General features: G+C 30.8%; 1 protein-coding gene across 1 annotated transcript in view; it reads right to left on the bottom strand.

Moving 5' to 3' along the window:
• The window catches only part of LOC139391599 (regulating synaptic membrane exocytosis 2b), a 316,232-nt gene that overhangs the window by 119,580 nt on the left and 170,018 nt on the right, over positions 1 to 26,634 (bottom strand). Inside the window, exon 10 of the mRNA XM_071138971.1 lies at positions 9,504 to 9,657. Coding sequence (XP_070995072.1) covers positions 9,504 to 9,657 — 154 coding nt within the window. The remainder of the gene's footprint in view (positions 1 to 9,503; positions 9,658 to 26,634) is intronic.

Below are 26,634 nucleotides of genomic sequence, written 5' to 3'. Positions count from 1 at the left end.
TATAGACCTATAGACCTATAGACGTATAGACGTATAGACCTACAGACCTATAGACCTATAGACCTATATACCTATAGACATATAGACCTACAGACCTATATACCTATAGACCTATAGACCTACAGACCTATAGACCTATAGACCTATAGACCTATAGACCTATATACCTATAGACCTATAGACCTACAGACCTACAGACCTATAGACCTATATACCTATAGAGTGCCTTGCAAAAGTATTCATCCCCTTGGCGTTTTTCCTATTTTGTTGCATTACAACCTGTAATTTAAATGTATTTTTATTTGGATTTCATCTAATGGATATACGCAAAATAGTCCAAATTGGTGAAGTGAAATGAAAATAATAACTATAATAAAATAAAATAAATAATCAAAATAAATGGACAAGTGAGGCGTGCATAGGTATTCATCCCTTTGCTATGAAGCCCCTAAATAAGATATCGTGCAATCAATTACCTTCAGAAGTCACATAATTAGTTAGATAAAGTGCACCTGTGTGCAATCTAAGTGTCACGTGATCTCAGTATATATAAAGTTGAAGACAGAAGTTTACATACACCTTAGCCAAATACATTTAAACTCAGTTTTTCACAATTCCTGACATTTAAACCTAGCAAAAATTCCCTGTCTTAGGTCAGTTAGGATCTCCACTTTATTTTAAGAATGTGAAATGTCAGAATAATAGTAGAGAGAATGATTTATTTCAGCTTTTATTTCTTTCATCACATTCCCAGTGGGTCAGAAGTTTACATACACTCAATTAGTATTTGGTAGCATTGCCTTTAAATTGTTTAACTTGGGTCAAACGTCTCGGGTAGCCTTCCAGAAGCTTCCCACAATAAGTTGGGTGAATGTTGGCCCATTCCTCCTGATAGAGCTGGTGTAACTGAGTCAGGTTTATATGGCCTCCTTGTTCGCACACGCTTATTCAGTTCTGCCCGCAAATTTTATATAGGTTTGATGTCTGGGCTTTGTGATGGCCACTCCAATACCTTGACTTTGTTGTCCTTATGCCATTTTGCCCATGATGCCATCTATTTTGTAAAGTGCACCAGTCCCTCCTGCAGCAAAGCACCCACACAACATGATGCTGCCATCCCCGTGCTTTACGGTTGGGATGGTGTTCTTCGGCTTGCAAGCCTCCCCCTTTTTCCTCCAAACATAAAGAAAGTAATTATGGCCAAAAATATATATTTTTGTTTCATCAGACCAGAGGACATTTCTCCAAAAAGTACAATCTTTGTCCCCATGTGCAGTTGCAAACCGTAGTCTGGCTTTTTCATGCCGGGTTTGGGGCAGTGGCTTCTTCCTTGCTGAGTGGCCTTTCAGGTTATGTCGATGTAGGACTCGTTTTACTGTGGATATAGATACCTTGGTACCTGTTTCCTCCAGCATCTTCACAAGGTCCTTTGCTGATGTTCTGGCATTGATTTGCACTTTTCGAACCAAAGTACGTTCATCTCGAGGAGACAGAACACGTCTCCTTCCTGAGTGGTTTGACAGCTGCGTGATCCCATGGTGTTTATACTTGCGTACTATTGTTTGTACAGATGAATGTGGTACCTTCAGGCATTTGGAAATTGCTCCCAAGGATGAACCAGACTTGTGGATGTCTACAATTGTTATTCTGAGGTCTTGGCTGATTTCTTTTGATTTTCCCATGATGTCAAGCAAAGAGGCCCTGAGTTTGAAGGTAGGCCTTGAAATACATCCACGGGTACACCTCCAATTGACTCAAATGATGTCAATTAGCCTATCAGAAGCTTCTAAAGCCATGACATAATTTTCTGGAATTTTCCAAGCTGTTTAAAGGCATAGTCAACTTAGTGTATGTAAACTTTTGACCCACTGGAATTGTGATTCAGTGAATTATAAGTGAAATAATCTGTCTGTAAACAATTGTTGGAAAAATTTCTTGTGTCATGCACGAAGTAGATTTCCTATCCAACTTGTCAAAACTGTAGTTTGTTAACATGAAATTTGTGGAGTGGTTGAAAAACTAGTTTTAATGACTCCAACTTAAGTGTATGTAAACTTTAGACTTTAACTGTAGACCTGTTCTGAAAGGCCCCAGAGTCTGCAACACAACTAAGAAAGGGGCACCACCAAGCAAGCGGCACTATGAAGACCATGAAGATCATGGTTGGGCTATAAAGAAATATCTGAAACTTTGAACATTCCACGGAGCACCATTGAATCCATTATTAAAAAATGGAAAGAATATGGCACCACAACAAACCTGCCAAGAGAGGGCCGCCCACCACAGGCAAGGAGGGCATTATTTAGAGAGGTAACAAAGTGTCATGACGTTGGCCTGGGGAGTAGGTTTATGACAGTCATAAATACCTCTTTCCCCCTTTTTCCTCTCTCTACCCTACTGAGGTTACATTTGCAAAACCCTTGGTTAACATAGAGATTCTGGGAACGTCAGAAGGTGGGGGGAAATGAACTTTACTCTGGCAATCCGATCAATGGAACATATGCGGGGGTACTTAATGAATATCATGTCAGTTCGGTTGTCATCTGAGACATTCTCATCAATGATAAGATGACAAACTCTACAGTGGAAAGTCTACACATCAGAGTTATCGGATTCACATGAAATTGTTGTTCAATTTAAATGTTTGAATTTGAAATTAGTTGTGATGGGATGAAATGTGATTTTAGCTTCTAAAATGTGAAATCTGGGTTCTCATAAGATAGGGTTCTTCTCAATCAGTGGCCCACCCCTTGATGACAATATAACCTCCTGTTCCGAGGATGTAGGACGACGGTCCGATGTCAGCGTGAGCTTTGGTTGCGAATGTTATGAACTTTGAACTCTTATTCACTACAGAAGTGATACCTCCTAGCCGTTGAGTTAGCAACAGCAGATGCAACGAGGGTTAGGAAGGAACAGACAGAGTATCCCGTCTATCCCCCAACGACGTTACTACAACGGTATCCAATTGACAACCAGAGACATTCTTCAAAGGACTCGGTTTGGCAACACGGCCTTCCATCTACCACCAACCTACCGAAGCGCAGCTCAGAGTAAATATTTATTGCATTTTCCTTTTCCAAATGGGCAGTAATTTAAAATGCATCAGATACTGTATTTACGATAGAACAGCTTCTCCCTGTGTCCCTCAGTCTTCCCTCTCTTTCACTCAAACCCAGCCCTTTTCTTTTGTGTAACAAGCTGTCATATCTGTTCCGCCCGCCAGGGACGTTTTGCTTTATGACGTAATTTGTAATCAAGTTATGATTTAATTATGTGTATGTGTAATTCTGTGTGATTATTAGGTATTTAGTAAATAAATAATTAAATCCCATTTTGTATTGCTGATTCAAATTGTTAGCCAGGGTTTGTGCAGATAACCAAGAATTTACAACTTTCAGATGAGACTGAATTAAGACGACGATTGATATTGACTGTTATTGATGTAAAATATGACTAGGTCTTTAAGAGTTTATTCAGAAGATAACAGCTCTATAAATACTATTTTGTGGTGCCCGACTCTCTAGTTAATTACATTTACATGATTAGCTCAAACAGGTGATATTAATTACGGAGAAATTATTTTATAGAATAGCATGTCATATCACTTAATCCGGCATAGCCAAAGACACGACAATAGAGACCAAAAATAACCCTGAAGGAGCTGTAAAGCTCCACAACGGAGATTAGAGTATCTGTCCATTGGACCACTTTAAGCCAAAGACTCCACAGAGCTGGGCTTTACGGAAGAGTGTCCAGAAAAAAATAAGCAAACATGTTTGGTGTTCGCCAAAGGCATATGGGAGACTCCCCAAACATATGGAAGAAGGCATCCATGGTGGGAGTCTTTTAGAACCCCTTTCTGTTTGGTTGTCAGTGATTTTCTTTGTTAATTCACTTTGTTGAAAGCGACATTTTGAGTTTGTTTTGTGGGAACGTAACAAAATTGGGGCTCGTCCGGGATCTTGTTCCCCCGGAGTATGGTAGTCACTCTAGTCACCTTCTCTGAAGCTCCACTGTGCCCAGATATTTGAGTTTTCAAAATACACTTTTGGGTAGAGTTGTCACTGACATCCACCCAAAGGGGTTATACGATTGGTGGAATGATTTTGAAAGTTGCATGAACAAACAAGCTAATAAAATAAAAAATAAAGCCAGGGAAGCATTTTTTGAAAACCCTACATGGGAGAATCTAGATAAATGTACAAAGCGAATCTGCTCGTCATTTCAAAGCATTATGACATCAAGGTGGCATCTGGCCATCCAAAAACAGTAGTCAGAGTTGATCGGTGTTGCTTTGGTGGAGGAGGAAATCTTGACGGAGAGGGAGGTTGATGAAATCTGCCGGAGAGGGAGGTTGATGAAATGGGTACTACGGGTGGTAGAGTACATCCTGTAGATGTGCCACTAGGGGAGTTAGAACGAAAGACAAAGTTGAAGCAATGAAAATTTGAGCTTGAGCACAGGGAAAGAGAACAAGAAGAAGAATGTGCAGCCAGACTAGAACAAGAACAAGAAGAACGTGCAGCCAGACTAGAACAAGAACAAGAAGAACAGGCAACTAGACTAGAACAAGAAGAAGAACAGGCAGCCAGACTAGAACAAGAACAAGAAGAATGTGCAGCCAGACTAGAACAAGAAGAATGTGCAGCCAGACTAGAACAAGAAGAATGTGCAGCCAGACTAGAACAAGAAGAACGTGCAGCCAGACTAGAACAAGAAGAATGTGCAGCCAGACTAGAACAAGAACAAGAAGAACGAGCAGCCAGACTAGAACAAGAACAAGAAGAATGTGCAGCCAGATTAGAAAAAGAACAAGAAGAACGTGCAGCCAGAAGAGAACAACAACAAGAAGAACGTGCAGCCAGAAAAGAACAAGAAGAATGTGCAGCCAGACTAGAACAAGAAGAAGAAGAATGTGCAGCCAGAAAAAAACAAGAAGAATGTGCAGCCAGACTAGAACAAGAAGAACGTGCAGCCAGACTAGAACAAGAAGAATGTGCAGCCAGACTAGAACAAGAACAAGAAGAACGTGCAGCCAGACTAGAACAAGAACAAGAAGAACGTGCAGCCAGAAAAGACATGAAGAACGTGCAGCCAGAAAAGAACATGAAGAACGTACAGCCAGAAAAGAACATGAAGAACGTGCAGCCAGAAAAGAACATGAAGAACGCGCAGCCAGATATTAACAAGAAGAATGTGCAGCCAGAAAAGAACAAGAAGAATGTGCAGCCAGATTAGCACAAGAACAAGACGAACGTGCAGCCAGAAAATAACAAGAAGAACGTGTGCAGCCAGACTAGAACAAGAAGAACGTGTGCAGCCAGACTAGAACAAGAAGAACGTGTGCATGCCATTCGATTGAAAGAGATGGAAGTGTAAGCTTACGAGTTGGTCCGAGTTGGTACTGGTGAAGAGGGTCTCATTCATTTTGGTAAACGATTTGGCAGGAGGGAAGTTGTTTGTAAGGAACCCAATGTAGAGGAACCTGATGGGTTATCAGAAAATTAACCTAGATTGTTCCCAGCCTGTGCAGTTACACGTGCTATTGGTACTGTATAGACAACCACTATAGTCTGTTGGTACTGTATAGACAACCACTATAGTCTGTTGGTGCTGTATAGACAACCACTATAGTCTGTTGATACTGTACTGTATAGACAACCACTATAGTCTGTTGGTAATGTACTGTATAGACAACCACTATAGTCTGTTGGTACTGTATAGACAACCACTATAGTCTGTTGGTACTGTATAGACAACCATTATAGTCTGTTGGTACTGTATAGACAACCACTATAGTCTGTTGGTACTGTATATACAACCACTACAGTCTGTTGGTACTGCATAGACAACCACTACAGTCTGTTGGTACTGTATAGACAACCACTACAGACTATTGGTACTGTATAGACAATCACTACAGTCTGTTGGTACTATATAGACAACCACTACAGTCTGTTGGTACTTTATAGACAACCACTATAGTATGTTGGTACTGTATAGAAAACCATTATAGTCTGTTGGTACTGTATAGACAACCACTATAGTATGTTGTTACAGTATAGACAACCACTATAGTCTGTTGGTACTGTACTGTATAGACAACCTCTATAGTCTGTTGGTACTGTATAGACAACCACTATAGTCTGTTGGTACTGTATAGACAACCATTATAGTCTGTTGGTACTGTATAGACAACCACTATAGTCTGTTGGTACTGTACTGTATAGACAACCACTATAGTCTGTTGGTACTGTACTGTATAGACAACCACTATAGTCCGTTGGTACTGTATAGACAACCATTATAGTCTGTTGGTACTGTATAGACAACCACTATAGTCTGTTGGTACTGTATAGACAACCACTATAGTCTGTTGGTACTGTACTGTATAGAAAACCACTATAGTCTGTTGATACTGTACTGTATAGACAACCACTACAGTCTGTTGTACTGTATAGACAACCACTATAGTCTGTTGGTACTGTATAGACAACCACTACATTTTGTTGGTACTGTATAGACAACAACTATAGTCTGTTGTTACTGTACTGTATAGACCACCACTATAGTCTGTTTGTACTGTATAGACAACCACTATAGTCCGTTGGTACTGTATAGACAACCATTATAGTCTGTTGGTACTGTATAGACAACCACTATAGTATGTTGTTACAGTATAGACAACCACTATAGTCTGTTGGTACTGTACTGTATAGACAACCACTATAGTCTGTTGGTACTGTATAGACAACCACTATAGTCTGTTGGTACTGTATAGACAACCATTATAGTCTGTTGGTACTGTATAGACAACCACTAGTCTGTTGGTACTGTACTGTATAGACAACCACTATAGTCTGTTAGTACTGTACTGTATAGACAACCACTATAGTCCGTTGGTACTGTATAGACAACCATTATAGTCTGTTGGTACTGTATAGACAACCACTATAGTCTGTTGGTACTGTTTAGACAACCACTATAGTCTGTTGGTACTCTATAGACAACCACTATAGTCTGTTGTTGCTGTATAGACAACCATTATAGTCTGTTGGTACTGTATAGACAACCATTATAGTCTGTTGGTACTGTATAGACAACCACTATAGTCTGTTGTTACTGTTCTGTATAGACAACCACTATAGTCTGTTGGTACTGTACTGTATAGACAACCACTACAGTCTGTTGGTACTGTATAGACAACCACTACAGTCTGTTGGTACTGTATAGACAACAACTATAGTCTGTTGGTCCTGTACTGTATAGACAACCACTATAGTCTGTTGGTACTGTATAGACAACCACTATAGTCTGTTGGTACTGTATAGACAACCACTATAGTCTGTTGTTACTGTACTGTATATACCACCACTATAGTCTGTTGGTACTGTATAGACAACCACTATAGTCTGTTTGTACTTTATACACAACCACTATAGTCTGTTGGTTCAAACTATCTCTTGGGGATGTAGGGGAGGTGACCAGAGCTCAAAGGCCAATCAGGAGGACTATCTCTTGGGGATGTAGAGGAGGTGACCAGAGCTCAAAGGCCAATCAGGAGGACTATCTCTTGGGGATGTAGAGGAGGTGACCAGAGCTCAAAGGCCAATCAGGAGGACTATCTCTTGGGGATGTAGAGGAGGTGACCAGAGTTCAGAGGCCAATCAGGAGGACTATCTCTTGGGGATGTAGAGGAGGTAACCAGAGCTCAGAGGCCAATCTGGAGGACTATCTCTTGGGGATGTAGAGGAGGTGACCAGAGCTCAGAAGCCAGTCAGGAGGACTATCTCTTGGGGAGGTGGGGGAAGCAACACATAACCATGGAGACGAGGTTATGGGTGTGGTGTTGGGGGGAGATGGTTATGTGTGTTGTGCTGGGAGAGATATGGTTAGGTTTATGATGCTGGTGAAGAAATGGCTAGGTGTTTGGTGATAGAGACATGGTTAGGTGTGGTGCTGGTGAGGACATGGTTAGGTGCCGTGCTGGTGGGGACATGGTTAGGTGTGGTGCTGGTGGAGGCATGGTTAGGTCTGGTGCTGGTGGGGACATGTTTCGGTGTGGTGCTGGTAAAGAAATGGCTAGGTGTGTGGTGATAGAGACATGGTTAGGTGTGGTGCTGGTGGGGACATGGTTAGGTGTGGTGCTGGTGGAGACATGGTTAGGTGTGTGGTGCAGGTGGGGACATGGTTAGGTGTGGTGCTGCTAGAGACATGGTTAGGTGTGTGGTGCATGTGCTGGTGGAGACATGGTTAGGTATGGTGCTGGTGGAGACATGGTTAGGTGTGTTGATAGTGGAGACATGGTTAGGTGTGTGGTGATAGTGGAGACATGGTTAGATGTGGTGCTGGTGGGGACATGGTTAGGTGTGTGTTGCAGATGCTGATGGAGACATGGTTAGGTATGGTGCTGGTGGGGACATGGTTAGGTGTGTGGTGATAGTGGAGACATGGTTAGGTGTGTGTTGCAGATGCTGGTGGAGACATGGTTAGGTATGGTGCTGGTGGGGACATGGTTAGGTGTGTGGTGATAGTGGAGACATGGTTAGGTGTGTGGTGATAGTGGAGACATGGTTAGGTGTGTGGTGATAGTGGAGACATGGTTAGGTGTGTGGTGATAGTGGAGACATGGTTAGGTGTGTGGTGATAGTGGAGACATGGTTAGGTGTGTGGTGATAGTGGAGACATGGTTGGGTGTGGTGCTGGTGAGGACATGGTTAGGTGTGTGGTGCTGGTGGGGACATGGTTAGGTGTGTGGTGCTGGTGGGGACATGGTTAGGTGTGTGGTGCTGGTGGGGACATGGTTAGGTATGTGGTGCTGGTGGGGACATGGTTAGGTGTGTGGTGATAGTGGAGACATGGTTAGGTGTGTGGTGCAGGTGCTGGTTGAGACATGGTTAGGTATGGTGCTGGTGGAGACATGGTTAGGTGTGTGGTGATAGTGGAGACATGGTTAGGTGTGTGGTGATAGTGGAGACATGGTTAGGTGTGTGGTGATAGTGGAGACATGGTTAGGTGTGGTGCTGGTGGGGACATGGTTAGGTGTGGTGCTGTTGGGGACATGGTTAGGTGTGTGGTGCTGGTAGGGACATGGTTAGGTATGTGGTGCTGGTGGGGACATGGTTAGGTGTGTGGTGATAGTGGAGACATGGTTAGGTGTGTGGTGCAGGTGCTGGTGGAGACATGGTTAGGTCTGGTGCTGGTGGAGACATGGTTAGGTGTGTGGTGCTGGTGGGGACATGGTTAGGTGTGTGGTGCTGGTGGGGACATGGTTAGCTGTGTGGTGAGAGTGGAGACATGGTTAGGTGTGTGGTGCAGGTGCTGGTGGAGACATGGTTAGGTGTGTGGTGCTGGTGGGGACATGGTTAGGTGTATGGTGCTGGTGGGGGACATGGTTAGCTGTGTGGTGATAGTGGAGACATGGTTAGGTGTGTGATGCAGGTGCTGATGGAGACATGGTTAGGTGTGTGGTGCTGATGCTGATGCTGGTGGAGACCTACTCTGTAACCTTCTAGTGGGGCTCTCTCCCGACAGCAGTTTCCTCTGCGTGTAGGGTGAGGGGTTGGGCATTGCCAAGAAGGATACATCGTGGGTTTGTAACTTGTACCAGTGGGCTGTGTCGTCCATCAAGGCTGTCTCCAGGTTTATGAGGATCTGACAACACAATACATGTATTCACTGACTTAGCAGAAGAGATAACAGACCATGTAAAACATGTGATCCAAACAGAAACGTTGGGCTGATGCTCTCTTCAGCCAAAGATCGAAGATAATGAGTTGTAATTATAAAATTGTAGAAGAGAGAAATAAAATTCCAAATACAACATCTAACCCAAAGTCTAAATCTACAAAGACTATTTCTGTATAATTTGTAAAAGTGAGAACATTCTGTACATCCTAGTGTAGATACTTGAATCGTGATCGGACGATGTATTAGTTCTGTTGTGTTATGTCAGATTATGTTATATTACATTGTTATGTTAAATTATATGATGTTATGTAATATTATGTTATCTTACATTATTTTTTTAAACTTTATTTAACTAGGCAAGTCAGTTAATTAAGAACAAATTCTTATTTTCAATGATGGCCTAAGAACAGTGGGTTAACAGAAGGACAGATTTGTACCTTGTCAATTCGGGGGTTTGAACTTGCAACCTTCCAGTTACTAGTCCAACGCTCTAACCACTAGGCTACCCTGCCGCCCCATTATGTCAATAACATTACGTTATGCAAAAAATATATATGTTACATTATGTTGCATGTTATGATGTATATATGTTATCTTACATTGTGTTATGTTACATTAAGTTACATTGTGTTATGTTACATTATGTTAAATTAGGTTATGTTACGTTATGTTATGTTACATTACGTTATGCTAAAAAAATATATGTTACATTATGTTGCATGATATGATGTATTACGTTATGTTAAGTGATGTTATGGTATGTTACATTATGTTATGTTACATTGTTATGTTACATCATCTTACGTTAGATTACATTATATTATGTTACGTTACATTACATTACATTTTGTTAATTGACATCATTTTATTTTATGTTAACTTATGTAATATTTTGTTACATTATATTATGTTAAGTTTGGTTACATTGTTACATTATATTATGTTACATTATGTTTAGTTAAATTATGTTATATTACATTGTGTTATTTTACATTATGTTATGTTACATAATGTTATGTTACGTTATGTAACATTGTGTTATGTTAAGTTTTGTTATATTATTATATATTAGGTTATGTTCAGTTAAATTATGTTATAGTATGTTAGGCTACATTACCTTATGTTATATTATATTATGTTATGTTAGTTTATATTACATTATCTTATATTATGTTACTTTATTGGACATTATGTTGTGTTGTGTTATGTTATGCTATGTTATTTTACTTTGTGTTTCATTATATTACGTTGTGAGAAATTGTTATGTTAAGTAGTTATGTTATGTTACGTTATGTTTTTACATTGAGTTTTGTTATATTATTTTATATTATGTTATGTTAAGTTAAGTTATGGTATGTTACACTATGTTATGTTACTTTATGTTATGTTAAATAACATGATATTACGTTATGTGGAATTATGTAAAGTTACATTATTTAATGTTATGTTACATTATGTTACATTATGTTATGTTATGTTAAGTTCTGTAATATTATGTTATATTATATTATGCTACATCATATTATGTTACGTTTTTCCGTTCTGTTATGCTATGTTATTTTACATTATGTTATGTTATATTATGTTATGTTACATTATGTTATGTTATATTATGTTATGTTACATTATGTTATGTTATGTTAAGTTCTGTTATATTATGTTATGTTATATTATATTATGCTACATCATGTTATGCTACGTTTTTCCATTCTGTTCTGTTATGCTATGTTATTTTACATTATGTTATATTATTTAATGTTATGGTGTGTTACATTATGTTATGTTACATGATTTTATGTTATGCTGTGTTACATTAAGTTATGTTAAGTTACATTATGTTATTTCACATGATGTTATGTTATATTATATTATGTTATATTACTTTAAGGTATGTTGTTTTACATTATGCTATAATATGTTACATTATGTTATTTTCTGTTATGTTATGTTAAGTTCTGTTATATTATGTTATGTTATATTATAATATGCTACATTATGTTATGTTATTTTACTTTAAGTTATGTTGTTTTACATTATGCTATATTATGTTACATTATGTTATGTTCTGTTACCTTATGTTATGTTGCATTATGTTATGTTACATTATATTTAGTGACATTAATTTACATCAGGATATGCTATCACTGACATGACTATCTATGTGTTGTATTGTGTTATGTTTTGTTATATTATGTTGTGTTACATTATATTATGTTATGTTGTGTTATATTATGTTGTGTTATATTATGTTGTGTTATGTTGTGTTGTGTTATATTATATTATGTTGTGTTATATTATGCTGTGTTATATTGTGCTGTGTTATATTATGCTGTTTTATATTATGTTGTGTTATATTATGTTGTCTTATAGTATGCTGTGTTATATTATGTTGTGTTATATTATGCTGTGTTATAGTATGCTGTGTTATATTATGTTGTGTTATATTATATTATGTTGTGTTATATTATGCTGTGTTATATTGTGCTGTGTTATATTATGCTGTTTTACATTATGTTGTGTTATATTATATTATGTTGTGTAATATTATGTTGTGTTATATTATGCTGTGTTATATTATGCTGTGTTATATTATATTGTGTTATATTATATTATGTTGTGTTATATTATATCATGTTATATTGTGCTGTGTTATGTTATGTTGTGTTATATTATGTTGTGTTATGTTGTGTTGTGTTATATTATGCTGTGTTATATTATGTTGTGTTGTGTTATATTATGTTGTGTTGTGTTATATTATGTTGTGTTATATTATGTTGTGTTGTGTTATATTATGCTGTGTTGTGTTATATTATGTTGTGTTATATTATGTTGTGCTATGTTATGATGTGTTATATTATGTTGTGTTATATTATGCTGTTTCATATTATGTTGTGTTATATTATGTTGTGTTATATTATGCTGTGTTATAGTATGCTGTGTTATATTATGTTGTGTTATATTATGCTGTGTTATAGTATGCTGTGTTATATTATGTTGTGTTATATTACATTATGTTGTGTTATTTTATGCTGTGTTATATTGTGCTGTGTTATATTATGCTGTTTTATATTATGCTGTGTTATATTATGTTTTGTTATATTATGTTGTGTTATATTGGGTTGTGTTATATTGTGCTGAGTTATATTGTGTTGTGGAATATTATGTTGTGTTTATTATGTTGTGTTATATTATGTTGTGTTATATTATGATGTGTTGTTTTATATTATGTTGTGTTTATTATGGTGTGTTATATTGTGATGTGTTATATTATGTTGTGTTACATTGTGCTGTGTTATTTTATGTTATATTATATTATGTTGTGTTATATTATTTTGTGTTATATTGTGCTGTGTTATGTTGTGTTGTGGAATATTATGTTGTGTTTATTATGTTGTGTTATATTATGTTGTGTTATATTATGATGTGTTGTTTTATATTATGTTGTGTTTATTATGTTGTGTTATATTATGCTGTGTTATATTGTGATGTGTTATATTATGTTGTGTTACATTGTGCTGTGTTATTTTATGTTATATTATATTATGTTGTGTTATATTATGTTGTGTTATATTATGTTGTGTTATATTATGTTGTGTTATGTTGTGTTGTGTTATATTATGCTGTGTTATATTATGTTGTGTTGTGTTATATTATGTTGTGTTGTGTTATATTATGTTGTGTTATATTATGTTGTGTTGTGTTATATTATGCTGTGTTGTGTTATATTATGTTGTGTTATATTATGTTGTGCTATGTTATGATGTGTTATATTATGTTGTGTTATATTATGCTGTTTCATATTATGTTGTGTTATATTATGTTGTGTTATATTATGCTGTGTTATAGTATGCTGTGTTATATTATGTTGTGTTATATTATGCTGTGTTATAGTATGCTGTGTTATATTATGTTGTGTTATATTATATTATGTTGTGTTATTTTATGCTGTGTTATATTGTGCTGTGTTATATTATGCTGTTTTATATTATGCTGTGTTATATTATGTTTTGTTATATTATGTTGTGTTATATTGTGCTGAGTTATATTGTGTTGTGGAATATTATGTTGTGTTTATTATGTTGTGTTATATTATGTTGTGTTATATTATGATGTGTTGTTTTATATTATGTTGTGTTTATTATGGTGTGTTATATTGTGATGTGTTATATTATGTTGTGTTACATTGTGCTGTGTTATTTTATGTTATATTATATTATGTTGTGTTATATTATTTTGTGTTATATTGTGCTGTGTTATGTTGTGTTGTGGAATATTATGTTGTGTTTATTATGTTGTGTTATATTATGTTGTGTTATATTATGATGTGTTGTTTTATATTATGTTGTGTATATTATGTTGTGTTATATTATGCTGTGTTATATTGTGATGTGTTATATTATGTTGTGTTACATTGTGCTGTGTTATTTTATGTTATATTATATTATGTTGTGTTATATTATGTTGTGTTATATTATGTTGTGTTATATTATGTTGTGTTATGTTGTGTTGTGTTATATTATGCTGTGTTATATTATGTTGTGTTGTGTTATATTATGTTGTGTTGTGTTATATTATGTTGTGTTATATTATGTTGTGTTGTGTTATATTATGCTGTGTTGTGTTATATTATGTTGTGTTATATTATGTTGTGCTATGTTATGATGTGTTATATTATGTTGTGTTATATTATGCTGTTTCATATTATGTTTTGTTATATAATGTTGTGTTATATTATGCTGTGTTATAGTATGCTGTGTTATATTATGTTGTGTTATATTATGTTGTGTTATATTATGTTGTGTTATATTATGTTGTGTTATGTTGTGTTGTGTTATATTATGCTGTGTTATATTATGTTGTGTTGTGTTATATTATGTTGTGTTGTGTTATATCATGTTGTGTTATATTATGTTGTGTTGTGTTATATTATGCTGTGTTGTGTTATATTATGTTGTGTTATATTATGTTGTGCTATGTTATGATGTGTTATATTATGTTGTGTTATATTATGCTGTTTCATATTATGTTGTGTTATATTATGCTGTGTTATAGTATGCTGTGTTATATTATGTTGTGTTATATTATATTATGTTGTGTTATTTTATGCTGTGTTATATTGTGCTGTGTTATATTATGCTGTTTTATATTATGCTGTGTTATATTATGTTTTGTTATATTATGTTGTGTTATATTGGGTTGTGTTATATTGTGCTGAGTTATATTGTGTTGTGGAATATTATGTTGTGTTTATTGTGTTGTGTTATATTATGTTGTGTTATATTATGATGTGTTGTTTTATATTATGTTGTGTTTATTATGGTGTGTTATATTGTGATGTGTTATAATATGTTGTGTTACATTGTGCTGTGTTATTTTATGTTATATTATATTATGTTGTGTTATATTATTTTGTGTTATATTGTGCTGTGTTATATTGTGTTGTGGAATATTATGTTGTGTTTATTATGTTGTGTTATATTATGTTGTGTTATATTATGATGTGTTGTTTTATATTATGTTGTGTTTATTATGTTGTGTTATATTATGCTGTGTTATATTGTGATGTGTTATATTATGTTGTGTTACATTGTGCTGTGTTATTTTATGTTATATTATATTATGTTGTGTTATATTATGTTGTGTTATATTATGTTGTGTTATATTATGTTGTGTTATGTTGTGTTGTGTTATATTATGCTGTGTTATATTATGTTGTGTTGTGTTATATTATGTTGTGTTGTGTTATATTATGTTGTGTTATATTATGTTGTGTTGTGTTATATTATGCTGTGTTGTGTTATATTATGTTGTGTTATATTATGTTGTGTTATATTATGCTGTTTCATATTATGTTGTGTTATATTATGTTGTGTTATATTATGCTGTGTTATAATATGCTGTGTTATATTATGTTGTGTTATATTATGCTGTGTTATAGTATGCTGTGTTATATTATGTTGTGTTATATTATATTATGTTGTGTTATTTTATGCTGTGTTATATTGTGCTGTGTTATATTATGCTGTTTTATATTATGCTGTGTTATATTATGCTTTGTTATATTATGTTGTGTTATATTGGGTTGTGTTATATTGTGCTGAGTTATATTGTGTTGTGGAATATTATGTTGTGTTTATTATGTTGTGTTATATTATGTTGTGTTATATTATGATGTGTTGTTTTATATTATGTTGTGTTTATTATGTTGTGTTATATTATGCTGTGTTATATTGTGATGTGTTATATTATGTTGTGTTACATTGTGCTGTGTTATTTTATGTTATATTATATTATGTTGTGTTATATTATGCTGTGTTATATTATGCTGTGATATATTATATTGTGTTATATTATATTATGTTGTGTTATATTATATCATGTCATATTGTGCTGTGTTATATTATGTTGTGTTATATTATGCTGTGTTATATTATATTATGTTGTGTTATATTATGTTGTGTTATGTTGTGTTGTGCTATATTATGCTGTGTTGTGTTATATTATGTTGTGTTATGTTATGATGTGTTATATTATGCTGTGTTATATTATATTATGTTGTGGAATATTATGTTGTGTTTATTATGTTGTGTTATATTATGTTGTGTTATATTATGATGTGTTGTGTTATATTACGTTGTGTTATATTATGATGTGTTGTGTTATATTATGTTGTGTTTGTTATGGTGTGTTATAGTATGTTGTGTTATATTGTGCTCTGTAATATTATGTTGTGTTATATTGTGCTGTTATATTATGTTGTGTTATATTATACAATGTTGTGTTGTATTATGTTGTGTTATATTATGCTGTGTTATAGTATGCTGTGTTATATTATGTTGTGTTTATTATGTTGAGTTATATTAAGCTGTGTGATATTGTGCTGTGTTATATTATGTTGTGTTATATCTTGTTGTGTTATATTATGTTGTGTTATATTATATTATGCTGTGTTATATTATGTTGTGTTATATTATATTATGTTGTGTTATATTATGCTGTGTTACATTGTGCTGTGTTATATTATGTTGTGTTATATTGTGCTGTGTTATATTATGTTGTGTTATATTGTGCTTTTATATTATGTTGTTTTATATTATATTATGTTGTGTTATATTATGTTGTGTTATATTATGCTGTGTTATATTCTGTTGTGTTATATTATATTATGTTGTGTAATATTATGTTGTGTTATATTATGCTGTTTATATAATGCTGTGTTATATTATGTTGTGTTATATTATGTTGTGTTGTGTTATATTATGCTGTGTTATATTATGCTGTTTTATATTAGATTATATTGTGTTATATTATATTATGTTGTGTTATATTATATCATGTTATATTGTGCTGTGTTGTTTTATATTATGTTGTGTTAATTATGGTGTGTTATATTATGTTGTGTTATATTATGTTGTGTTACATTGTGCTGTGTTATTTTATGTTATATTATATTATGTTGTGTTATATTATTTTGTGTTATATTATGCTGTGTTATATTATGCTGTGTTATATTATATTGTGTTATATTATGTTATGTTGTGTTATATTATATCATGTTATATTGTGCTGTGTTATATTATGTTGTGTTATATTATGCTGTGTTATATTATATTATTTTGTGTTATATTATATTATGTTGTGTTATATTATGTTGTGTTATGTTGTGTTGTGTTATATTATGCTGTGTTATATTATGCTGTGTTGTGTTATATTATGTTGTGTTATATTATGTTGTGTTATGTTATGATGTGTTATATTATGTTGTGTTATATTATGCTGTTTCATATTATGTTGTGTAATATTATGTTGTGTTATATTGTGCTGTTATATTATGTTGTGTTATATTATACAATGTTGTGTCGTATTATGTTGTGTTGTATTATGCTGTGTTATATTATGTTGTGTTTATTATGTTGTGTTATATTATGTTGTGTTATATTATGATGTGTTGTTTTATATTATGTTGTGTTTATTATGTTGTGTTATATTATGCTGTGTTATATTGTGATGTGTTATATTATGTTGTGTTACATTGTGCTGTGTTATTTTATGTTATATTATATTATGTTGTGTTATATTATGTTGTGTTATATTATGTTGTGTTATGTTGTGTTGTGTTATATTATGCTGTGTTATATTATGTTGTGTTGTGTTATATTATGTTGTGTTGTGTTATATTATGTTGTGTTATATTATGTTGTGTTGTGTTATATTATGCTGTGTTGTGTTATATTATGTTGTGTTATATTATGTTGTGCTATGTTATGATGTGTTATATTATGTTGTGTTATATTATGCTGTTTCATATTATGTTGTGTTATATTATATTATTTTGTGTAATATTATGTTGTGTTATATTATGCTGTGTTATATTATGCTGTGTTATATTGTGCTGTGTTATATTATGCTGTTTTATATTATGTTGTGTTATATTATGTTGTCTTATAGTATGCTGTGTTATATTATGTTGTGTTATATTATGCTGTGTTATAGTATGCTGTGTTATATTATGTTGTGTTATATTATATTATGTTGTGTTATATTATGCTGTGTTATATTGTGCTGTGTTATATTATGCTGTTTTACATTATGTTGTGTTATATTATATTATGTTGTGTAATATTATGTTGTGTTATATTATGCTGTGTTATATTATGCTGTGTTATATTATATTGTGTTATATTATATTATGTTGTGTTATATTATATCATGTTATATTGTGCTGTGTTATGTTATGTTGTGTTATATTATGTTGTGTTATGTTGTGTTGTGTTATATTATGCTGTGTTATATTATGTTGTGTTGTGTTATATTATGTTGTGTTGTGTTATATTATGTTGTGTTATATTATGTTGTGTTGTGTTATATTATGCTGTGTTGTGTTATATTATGTTGTGTTATATTATGTTGTGCTATGTTATGATGTGTTATATTATGTTGTGTTATATTATGCTGTTTCATATTATGTTGTGTTATATTATGTTGTGTTATATTATGCTGTGTTATAGTATGCTGTGTTATATTATGTTGTGTTATATTATGCTGTGTTATAGTATGCTGTGTTATATTATGTTGTGTTATATTACATTATGTTGTGTTATTTTATGCTGTGTTATATTGTGCTGTGTTATATTATGCTGTTTTATATTATGCTGTGTTATATTATGTTTTGTTATATTATGTTGTGTTATATTGGGTTGTGTTATATTGTGCTGAGTTATATTGTGTTGTGGAATATTATGTTGTGTTTATTATGTTGTGTTATATTATGTTGTGTTATATTATGATGTGTTGTTTTATATTATGTTGTGTTTATTATGGTGTGTTATATTGTGATGTGTTATATTATGTTGTGTTACATTGTGCTGTGTTATTTTATGTTATATTATATTATGTTGTGTTATATTATTTTGTGTTATATTGTGCTGTGTTATGTTGTGTTGTGGAATATTATGTTGTGTTTATTATGTTGTGTTATATTATGTTGTGTTATATTATGATGTGTTGTTTTATATTATGTTGTGTTTATTATGTTGTGTTATATTATGCTGTGTTATATTGTGATGTGTTATATTATGTTGTGTTACATTGTGCTGTGTTATTTTATGTTATATTATATTATGTTGTGTTATATTATGTTGTGTTATATTATGTTGTGTTATGTTGTGTTGTGTTATATTATGCTGTGTTATATTATGTTGTGTTGTGTTATATTATGTTGTGTTGTGTTATATTATGTTGTGTTATATTATGTTGTGTTGTGTTATATTATGCTGTGTTGTGTTATATTATGTTGTGTTATATTATGTTGTGCTATGTTATGATGCGTTATATTATGTTGTGTTATATTATGCTGTTTCATATTATGTTGTGTTATATTATGTTGTGTTATATTATGCTGTGTTATAGTATGCTGTGTTATATTATGTTGTGTTATATTATGCTGTGTTATAGTATGCTGTGTTATATTATGTTGTGTTATATTATATTATGTTGTGTTATTTTATGCTGTGTTATATTGTGCTGTGTTATATTATGCTGTTTTATATTATGCTGTGTTATATTATGTTTTGTTATATTATGTTGTGTTATATTGTGCTGAGTTATATTGTGTTGTGGAATATTATGTTGTGTTTATTATGTTGTGTTATATTATGTTGTGTTATATTATGATGTGTTGTTTTATATTATGTTGTGTTTATTATGGTGTGTTATATTGTGATGTGTTATATTATGTTGTGTTACATTGTGCTGTGTTATGTTATGTTGTGTTATATTATGTTGTGTTATGTTGTGTTGTGTTATATTATGCTGTGTTATATTATGTTGTGTTGTGTTATATTATGTTGTGTTGTGTTATATTATGTTGTGTTATATTATGTTGTGTTGTGTTATATTATGCTGTGTTGTGTTATATTATGTTGTGTTATATTATGTTGTGCTATGTTATGATGTGTTATATTATGTTGTGTTATATTATGCTGTTTCATATTATGTTGTGTTATATTATGTTGTGTTATATTATGCTGTGTTATAGTATGCTGTGTTATATTATGTTGTGTTATATTATGCTGTGTTATAGTATGCTGTGTTATATTATGTTGTGTTATATTACATTATGTTGTGTTATTTTATGCTGTGTTATATTGTGCTGTGTTATATTATGCTGTTTTATATTATGCTGTGTTATATTATGTTTTGTTATATTATGTTGTGTTATATTGGGTTGTGTTATATTGTGCTGAGTTATATTGTGTTGTGGAATATTATGTTGTGTTTATTATGTTGTGTTATATTATGTTGTGTTATATTATGATGTGTTGTTTTATATTATGTTGTGTTTATTATGGTGTGTTATATTGTGATGTGTTATATTATGTTGTGTTACATTGTGCTGTGTTATTTTATGTTATATTATATTATGTTGTGTTATATTATTTTGTGTTATATTGTGCTGTGTTATGTTGTGTTGTGGAATATTATGTTGTGTTTATTATGTTGTGTTATATTATGTTGTGTTATATTATGATGTGTTGTTTTATATTATGTTGTGTTTATTATGTTGTGTTATATTATGCTGTGTTATATTGTGATGTGTTATATTATGTTGTGTTACATTGTGCTGTGTTATTTTATGTTATATTATATTATGTTGTGTTATATTATGTTGTGTTATATTATGTTGTGTTATATTATGTTGTGTTATGTTGTGTTGTGTTATATTATGCTGTGTTATATTATGTTGTGTTGTGTTATATTATGTTGTGTTGTGTTATATTATGTTGTGTTATATTATGTTGTGTTGTGTTATATTATGCTGTGTTGTGTTATATTATGTTGTGTTATATTATGTTGTGCTATGTTATGATGCGTTATATTATGTTGTGTTATATTATGCTGTTTCATATTATGTTGTGTTATATTATGTTGTGTTATATTATGCTGTGTTATAGTATGCTGTGTTATATTATGTTGTGTTATATTATGCTGTGTTATAGTATGCTGTGTTATATTATGTTGTGTTATATTATATTATGTTGTGTTATTTTATGCTGTGTTATATTGTGCTGTGTTATATTATGCTGTTTTATATTATGCTGTGTTATATTATGTTTTGTTATATTATGTTGTGTTATATTGTGCTGAGTTATATTGTGTTGTGGAATATTATGTTGTGTTTATTATGTTGTGTTATATTATGTTGTGTTATATTATGATGTGTTGTTTTATATTATGTTGTGTTTATTATGGTGTGTTATATTGTGATGTGTTATATTATGTTGTGTTACATTGTGCTGTGTTATTTTATGTTATATTATATTATGTTGTGTTATATTATTTTGTGTTATATTGTGCTGTGTTATGTTGTGTTGTGGAATATTATGTTGTGTTTATTATGTTGTGTTATATTATGTTGTGTTATATTATGATGTGTTGTTTTATATTATGTTGTGTTTATTATGTTGTGTTATATTATGCTGTGTTATATTGTGATGTGTTATATTATGTTGTGTTACATTGTGCTGTGTTATTTTATGTTATATTATATTATGTTGTGTTATATTATGTTGTGTTATATTATGTTGTGTTATATTATGTTGTGTTATGTTGTGTTGTGTTATATTATGCTGTGTTATATTATGTTGTGTTGTGTTATATTATGTTGTGTTGTGTTATATTATGTTGTGTTATATTATGTTGTGTTGTGTTATATTATGCTGTGTTGTGTTATATTATGTTGTGTTATATTATGTTGTGCTATGTTATGATGTGTTATATTATGTTGTGTTATATTATGCTGTTTCATATTTGTTGTGTTATATTATGTTGTGTTATATTATGCTGTGTTATAGTATGCTGTGTTATATTATGTTGTGTTATATTATGCTGTGTTATAGTATGCTGTGTTATATTATGTTGTGTTATATTATATTATGTTGTGTTATTTTATGCTGTGTTATATTGTGCTGTGTTATATTATGCTGTTTTATATTATGCTGTGTTATATTATGTTTTGTTATATTATGTTGTGTTATATTGGGTTGTGTTATATTGTGCTGAGTTATATTGTGTTGTGGAATATTATGTTGTGTTTATTATGTTGTGTTATATTATGTTGTTATATTATGATGTGTTGTTTTATATTATGTTGTGTTTATTATGGTGTGTTATATTGTGATGTGTTATAATATGTTGTGTTACATTGTGCTGTGTTATTTTATGTTATATTATATTATGTTGTGTTATATTATTTTGTGTTATATTGTGCTGTGTTATATTGTGTTGTGGAATATTATGTTGTGTTTATTATGTTGTGTTATATTATGTTGTGTTATATTATGATGTGTTGTTTTATATTATGTTGTGTTTATTATGTTGTGTTATATTATGCTGTGTTATATTGTGATGTGTTATATTATGTTGTGTTACATTGTGCTGTGTTATTTTATGTTATATTATATTATGTTGTGTTATATTATGTTGTGTTATATTATGTTGTGTTATATTATGTTGTGTTATGTTGTGTTGTGTTATATTATGCTGTGTTATATTATGTTGTGTTGTGTTATATTATGTTGTGTTGTGTTATATTATGTTGTGTTATATTATGTTGTGTTGTGTTATATTATGCTGTGTTGTGTTATATTATGTTGTGTTATATTATGTTGTGTTATATTATGCTGTTTCATATTATGTTGTGTTATATTATGTTGTGTTATATTATGCTGTGTTATAGTATGCTGTGTTATATTATGTTGTGTTATATTATGCTGTGTTATAGTATGCTGTGTTATATTATGTTGTGTTATATTATATTATGTTGTGTTATTTTATGCTGTGTTACATTGTGCTGTGTTATTTTATGTTATATTATATTATGTTGTGTTATATTATTTTGTGTTATATTGTGCTGTGTTATGTTGTGTTGTGGAATATTATGTTGTGTTTATTATGTTGTGTTATATTATGTTGTGTTATATTATGATGTGTTGTTTTATATTATGTTGTGTTTATTATGTTGTGTTATATTATGCTGTGTTATATTGTGATGTGTTATATTATGTTGTGTTACATTGTGCTGTGTTATTTTATGTTATATTATATTATGTTGTGTTATATTATGTTGTGTTATATTATGTTGTGTTATATTATGTTGTGTTATGTTGTGTTGTGTTATATTATGCTGTGTTATATTATGTTGTGTTGTGTTATATTATGTTGTGTTGTGTTATATTATGTTGTGTTATATTATGTTGTGTTGTGTTATATTATGCTGTGTTATAGTATGCTGTGTTATATTATGTTGTGTTATATTATGCTGTGTTATAGTATGCTGTGTTATATTATGTTGTGTTATATTATATTATGTTGTGTTATTTTATGCTGTGTTATATTGTGCTGTGTTATATTATGCTGTTTTATATTATGCTGTGTTATATTATGTTTTGTTATATTATGTTGTGTTATATTGGGTTGTGTTATATTGTGCTGAGTTATATTGTGTTGTGGAATATTATGTTGTGTTTATTATGTTGTGTTATATTATGTTGTGTTATATTATGATGTGTTGTTTTATATTATGTTGTGTTTATTATGGTGTGTTATATTGTGATGTGTTATAATATGTTGTGTTACATTGTGCTGTGTTATTTTATGTTATATTATATTATGTTGTGTTATATTATTTTGTGTTATATTGTGCTGTGTTATATTGTGTTGTGGAATATTATGTTGTGTTTATTATGTTGTGTTATATTATGTTGTGTTATATTATGATGTGTTGTTTTATATTATGTTGTGTTTATTATGTTGTGTTATATTATGCTGTGTTATATTGTGATGTGTTATATTATGTTGTGTTACATTGTGCTGTGTTATTTTATGTTATATTATATTATGTTGTGTTATATTATGTTGTGTTATATTATGTTGTGTTATATTATGTTGTGTTATGTTGTGTTGTGTTATATTATGCTGTGTTATATTATGTTGTGTTGTGTTATATTATGTTGTGTTGTGTTATATTATGTTGTGTTATATTATGTTGTGTTGTGTTATATTATGCTGTGTTGTGTTATATTATGTTGTGTTATATTATGTTGTGTTATATTATGCTGTTTCATATTATGTTGTGTTATATTATGTTGTGTTATATTATGCTGTGTTATAGTATGCTGTGTTATATTATGTTGTGTTATATTATGCTGTGTTATAGTATGCTGTGTTATATTATGTTGTGTTATATTATATTATGTTGTGTTATTTTATGCTGTGTTACATTGTGCTGTGTTATTTTATGTTATATTATATTATGTTGTGTTATATTATTTTGTGTTATATTGTGCTGTGTTATGTTGTGTTGTGGAATATTATGTTGTGTTTATTATGTTGTGTTATATTATGTTGTGTTATATTATGATGTGTTGTTTTATATTATGTTGTGTTTATTATGTTGTGTTATATTATGCTGTGTTATATTGTGATGTGTTATATTATGTTGTGTTACATTGTGCTGTGTTATTTTATGTTATATTATATTATGTTGTGTTATATTATGTTGTGTTATATTATGTTGTGTTATATTATGTTGTGTTATGTTGTGTTGTGTTATATTATGCTGTGTTATATTATGTTGTGTTGTGTTATATTATGTTGTGTTGTGTTATATTATGTTGTGTTATATTATGTTGTGTTGTGTTATATTATGCTGTGTTGTGTTATATTATGTTGTGTTATATTATGTTGTGTTATATTATGCTGTTTCATATTATGTTGTGTTATATTATGTTGTGTTATATTATGCTGTGTTATAGTATGCTGTGTTATATTATGTTGTGTTATATTATGCTGTGTTATAGTATGCTGTGTTATATTATGTTGTGTTATATTATATTATGTTGTGTTATTTTATGCTGTGTTACATTGTGCTGTGTTATTTTATGTTATATTATATTATGTTGTGTTATATTATTTTGTGTTATATTGTGCTGTGTTATGTTGTGTTGTGGAATATTATGTTGTGTTTATTATGTTGTGTTATATTATGTTGTGTTATATTATGATGTGTTGTTTTATATTATGTTGTGTTTATTATGTTGTGTTATATTATGCTGTGTTATATTGTGATGTGTTATATTATGTTGTGTTACATTGTGCTGTGTTATTTTATGTTATATTATATTATGTTGTGTTATATTATGTTGTGTTATATTATGTTGTGTTATATTATGTTGTGTTATGTTGTGTTGTGTTATATTATGCTGTGTTATATTATGTTGTGTTGTGTTATATTATGTTGTGTTGTGTTATATTATGTTGTGTTATATTATGTTGTGTTGTGTTATATTATGCTGTGTTGTGTTATATTATGTTGTGTTATATTATGTTGTGCTATGTTATGATGCGTTATATTATGTTGTGTTATATTATGCTGTTTCATATTATGTTGTGTTATATTATGTTGTGTTATATTATGCTGTGTTATAGTATGCTGTGTTATATTATGTTGTGTTATATTATGCTGTGTTATAGTATGCTGTGTTATATTATGTTGTGTTATATTATATTATGTTGTGTTATTTTATGCTGTGTTATATTGTGCTGTGTTATATTATGCTGTTTTATATTATGCTGTGTTATATTATGTTTTGTTATATTATGTTGTGTTATATTGTGCTGAGTTATATTGTGTTGTGGAATATTATGTTGTGTTTATTATGTTGTGTTATATTATGTTGTGTTATATTATGATGTGTTGTTTTATATTATGTTGTGTTTATTATGGTGTGTTATATTGTGATGTGTTATATTATGTTGTGTTACATTGTGCTGTGTTATTTTATGTTATATTATATTATGTTGTGTTATATTATTTTGTGTTATATTGTGCTGTGTTATGTTGTGTTGTGGAATATTATGTTGTGTTTATTATGTTGTGTTATATTATGTTGTGTTATATTATGATGTGTTGTTTTATATTATGTTGTGTTTATTATGTTGTGTTATATTATGCTGTGTTATATTGTGATGTGTTATATTATGTTGTGTTACATTGTGCTGTGTTATTTTATGTTATATTATATTATGTTGTGTTATATTATGTTGTGTTATATTATGTTGTGTTATATTATGTTGTGTTATGTTGTGTTGTGTTATATTATGCTGTGTTATATTATGTTGTGTTGTGTTATATTATGTTGTGTTATATTATGTTGTGTTGTGTTATATTATGCTGTGTTGTGTTATATTATGTTGTGTTATATTATGTTGTGCTATGTTATGATGTGTTATATTATGTTGTGTTATATTATGCTGTTTCATATTATGTTGTGTTATATTATGTTGTGTTATATTATGCTGTGTTATAGTATGCTGTGTTATATTATGTTGTGTTATATTATGCTGTGTTATAGTATGCTGTGTTATATTATGTTGTGTTAT

The sequence above is a fragment of the Oncorhynchus clarkii genome, chromosome 32, assembly GCF_045791955.1.
Source record: "Oncorhynchus clarkii lewisi isolate Uvic-CL-2024 chromosome 32, UVic_Ocla_1.0, whole genome shotgun sequence".
Lineage (NCBI taxonomy): Eukaryota > Metazoa > Chordata > Actinopteri > Salmoniformes > Salmonidae > Oncorhynchus > Oncorhynchus clarkii.
The sequence above is the reverse complement of the archived record's forward strand: the minus strand, read 5'-3'. Positions and strand labels throughout refer to the sequence as shown.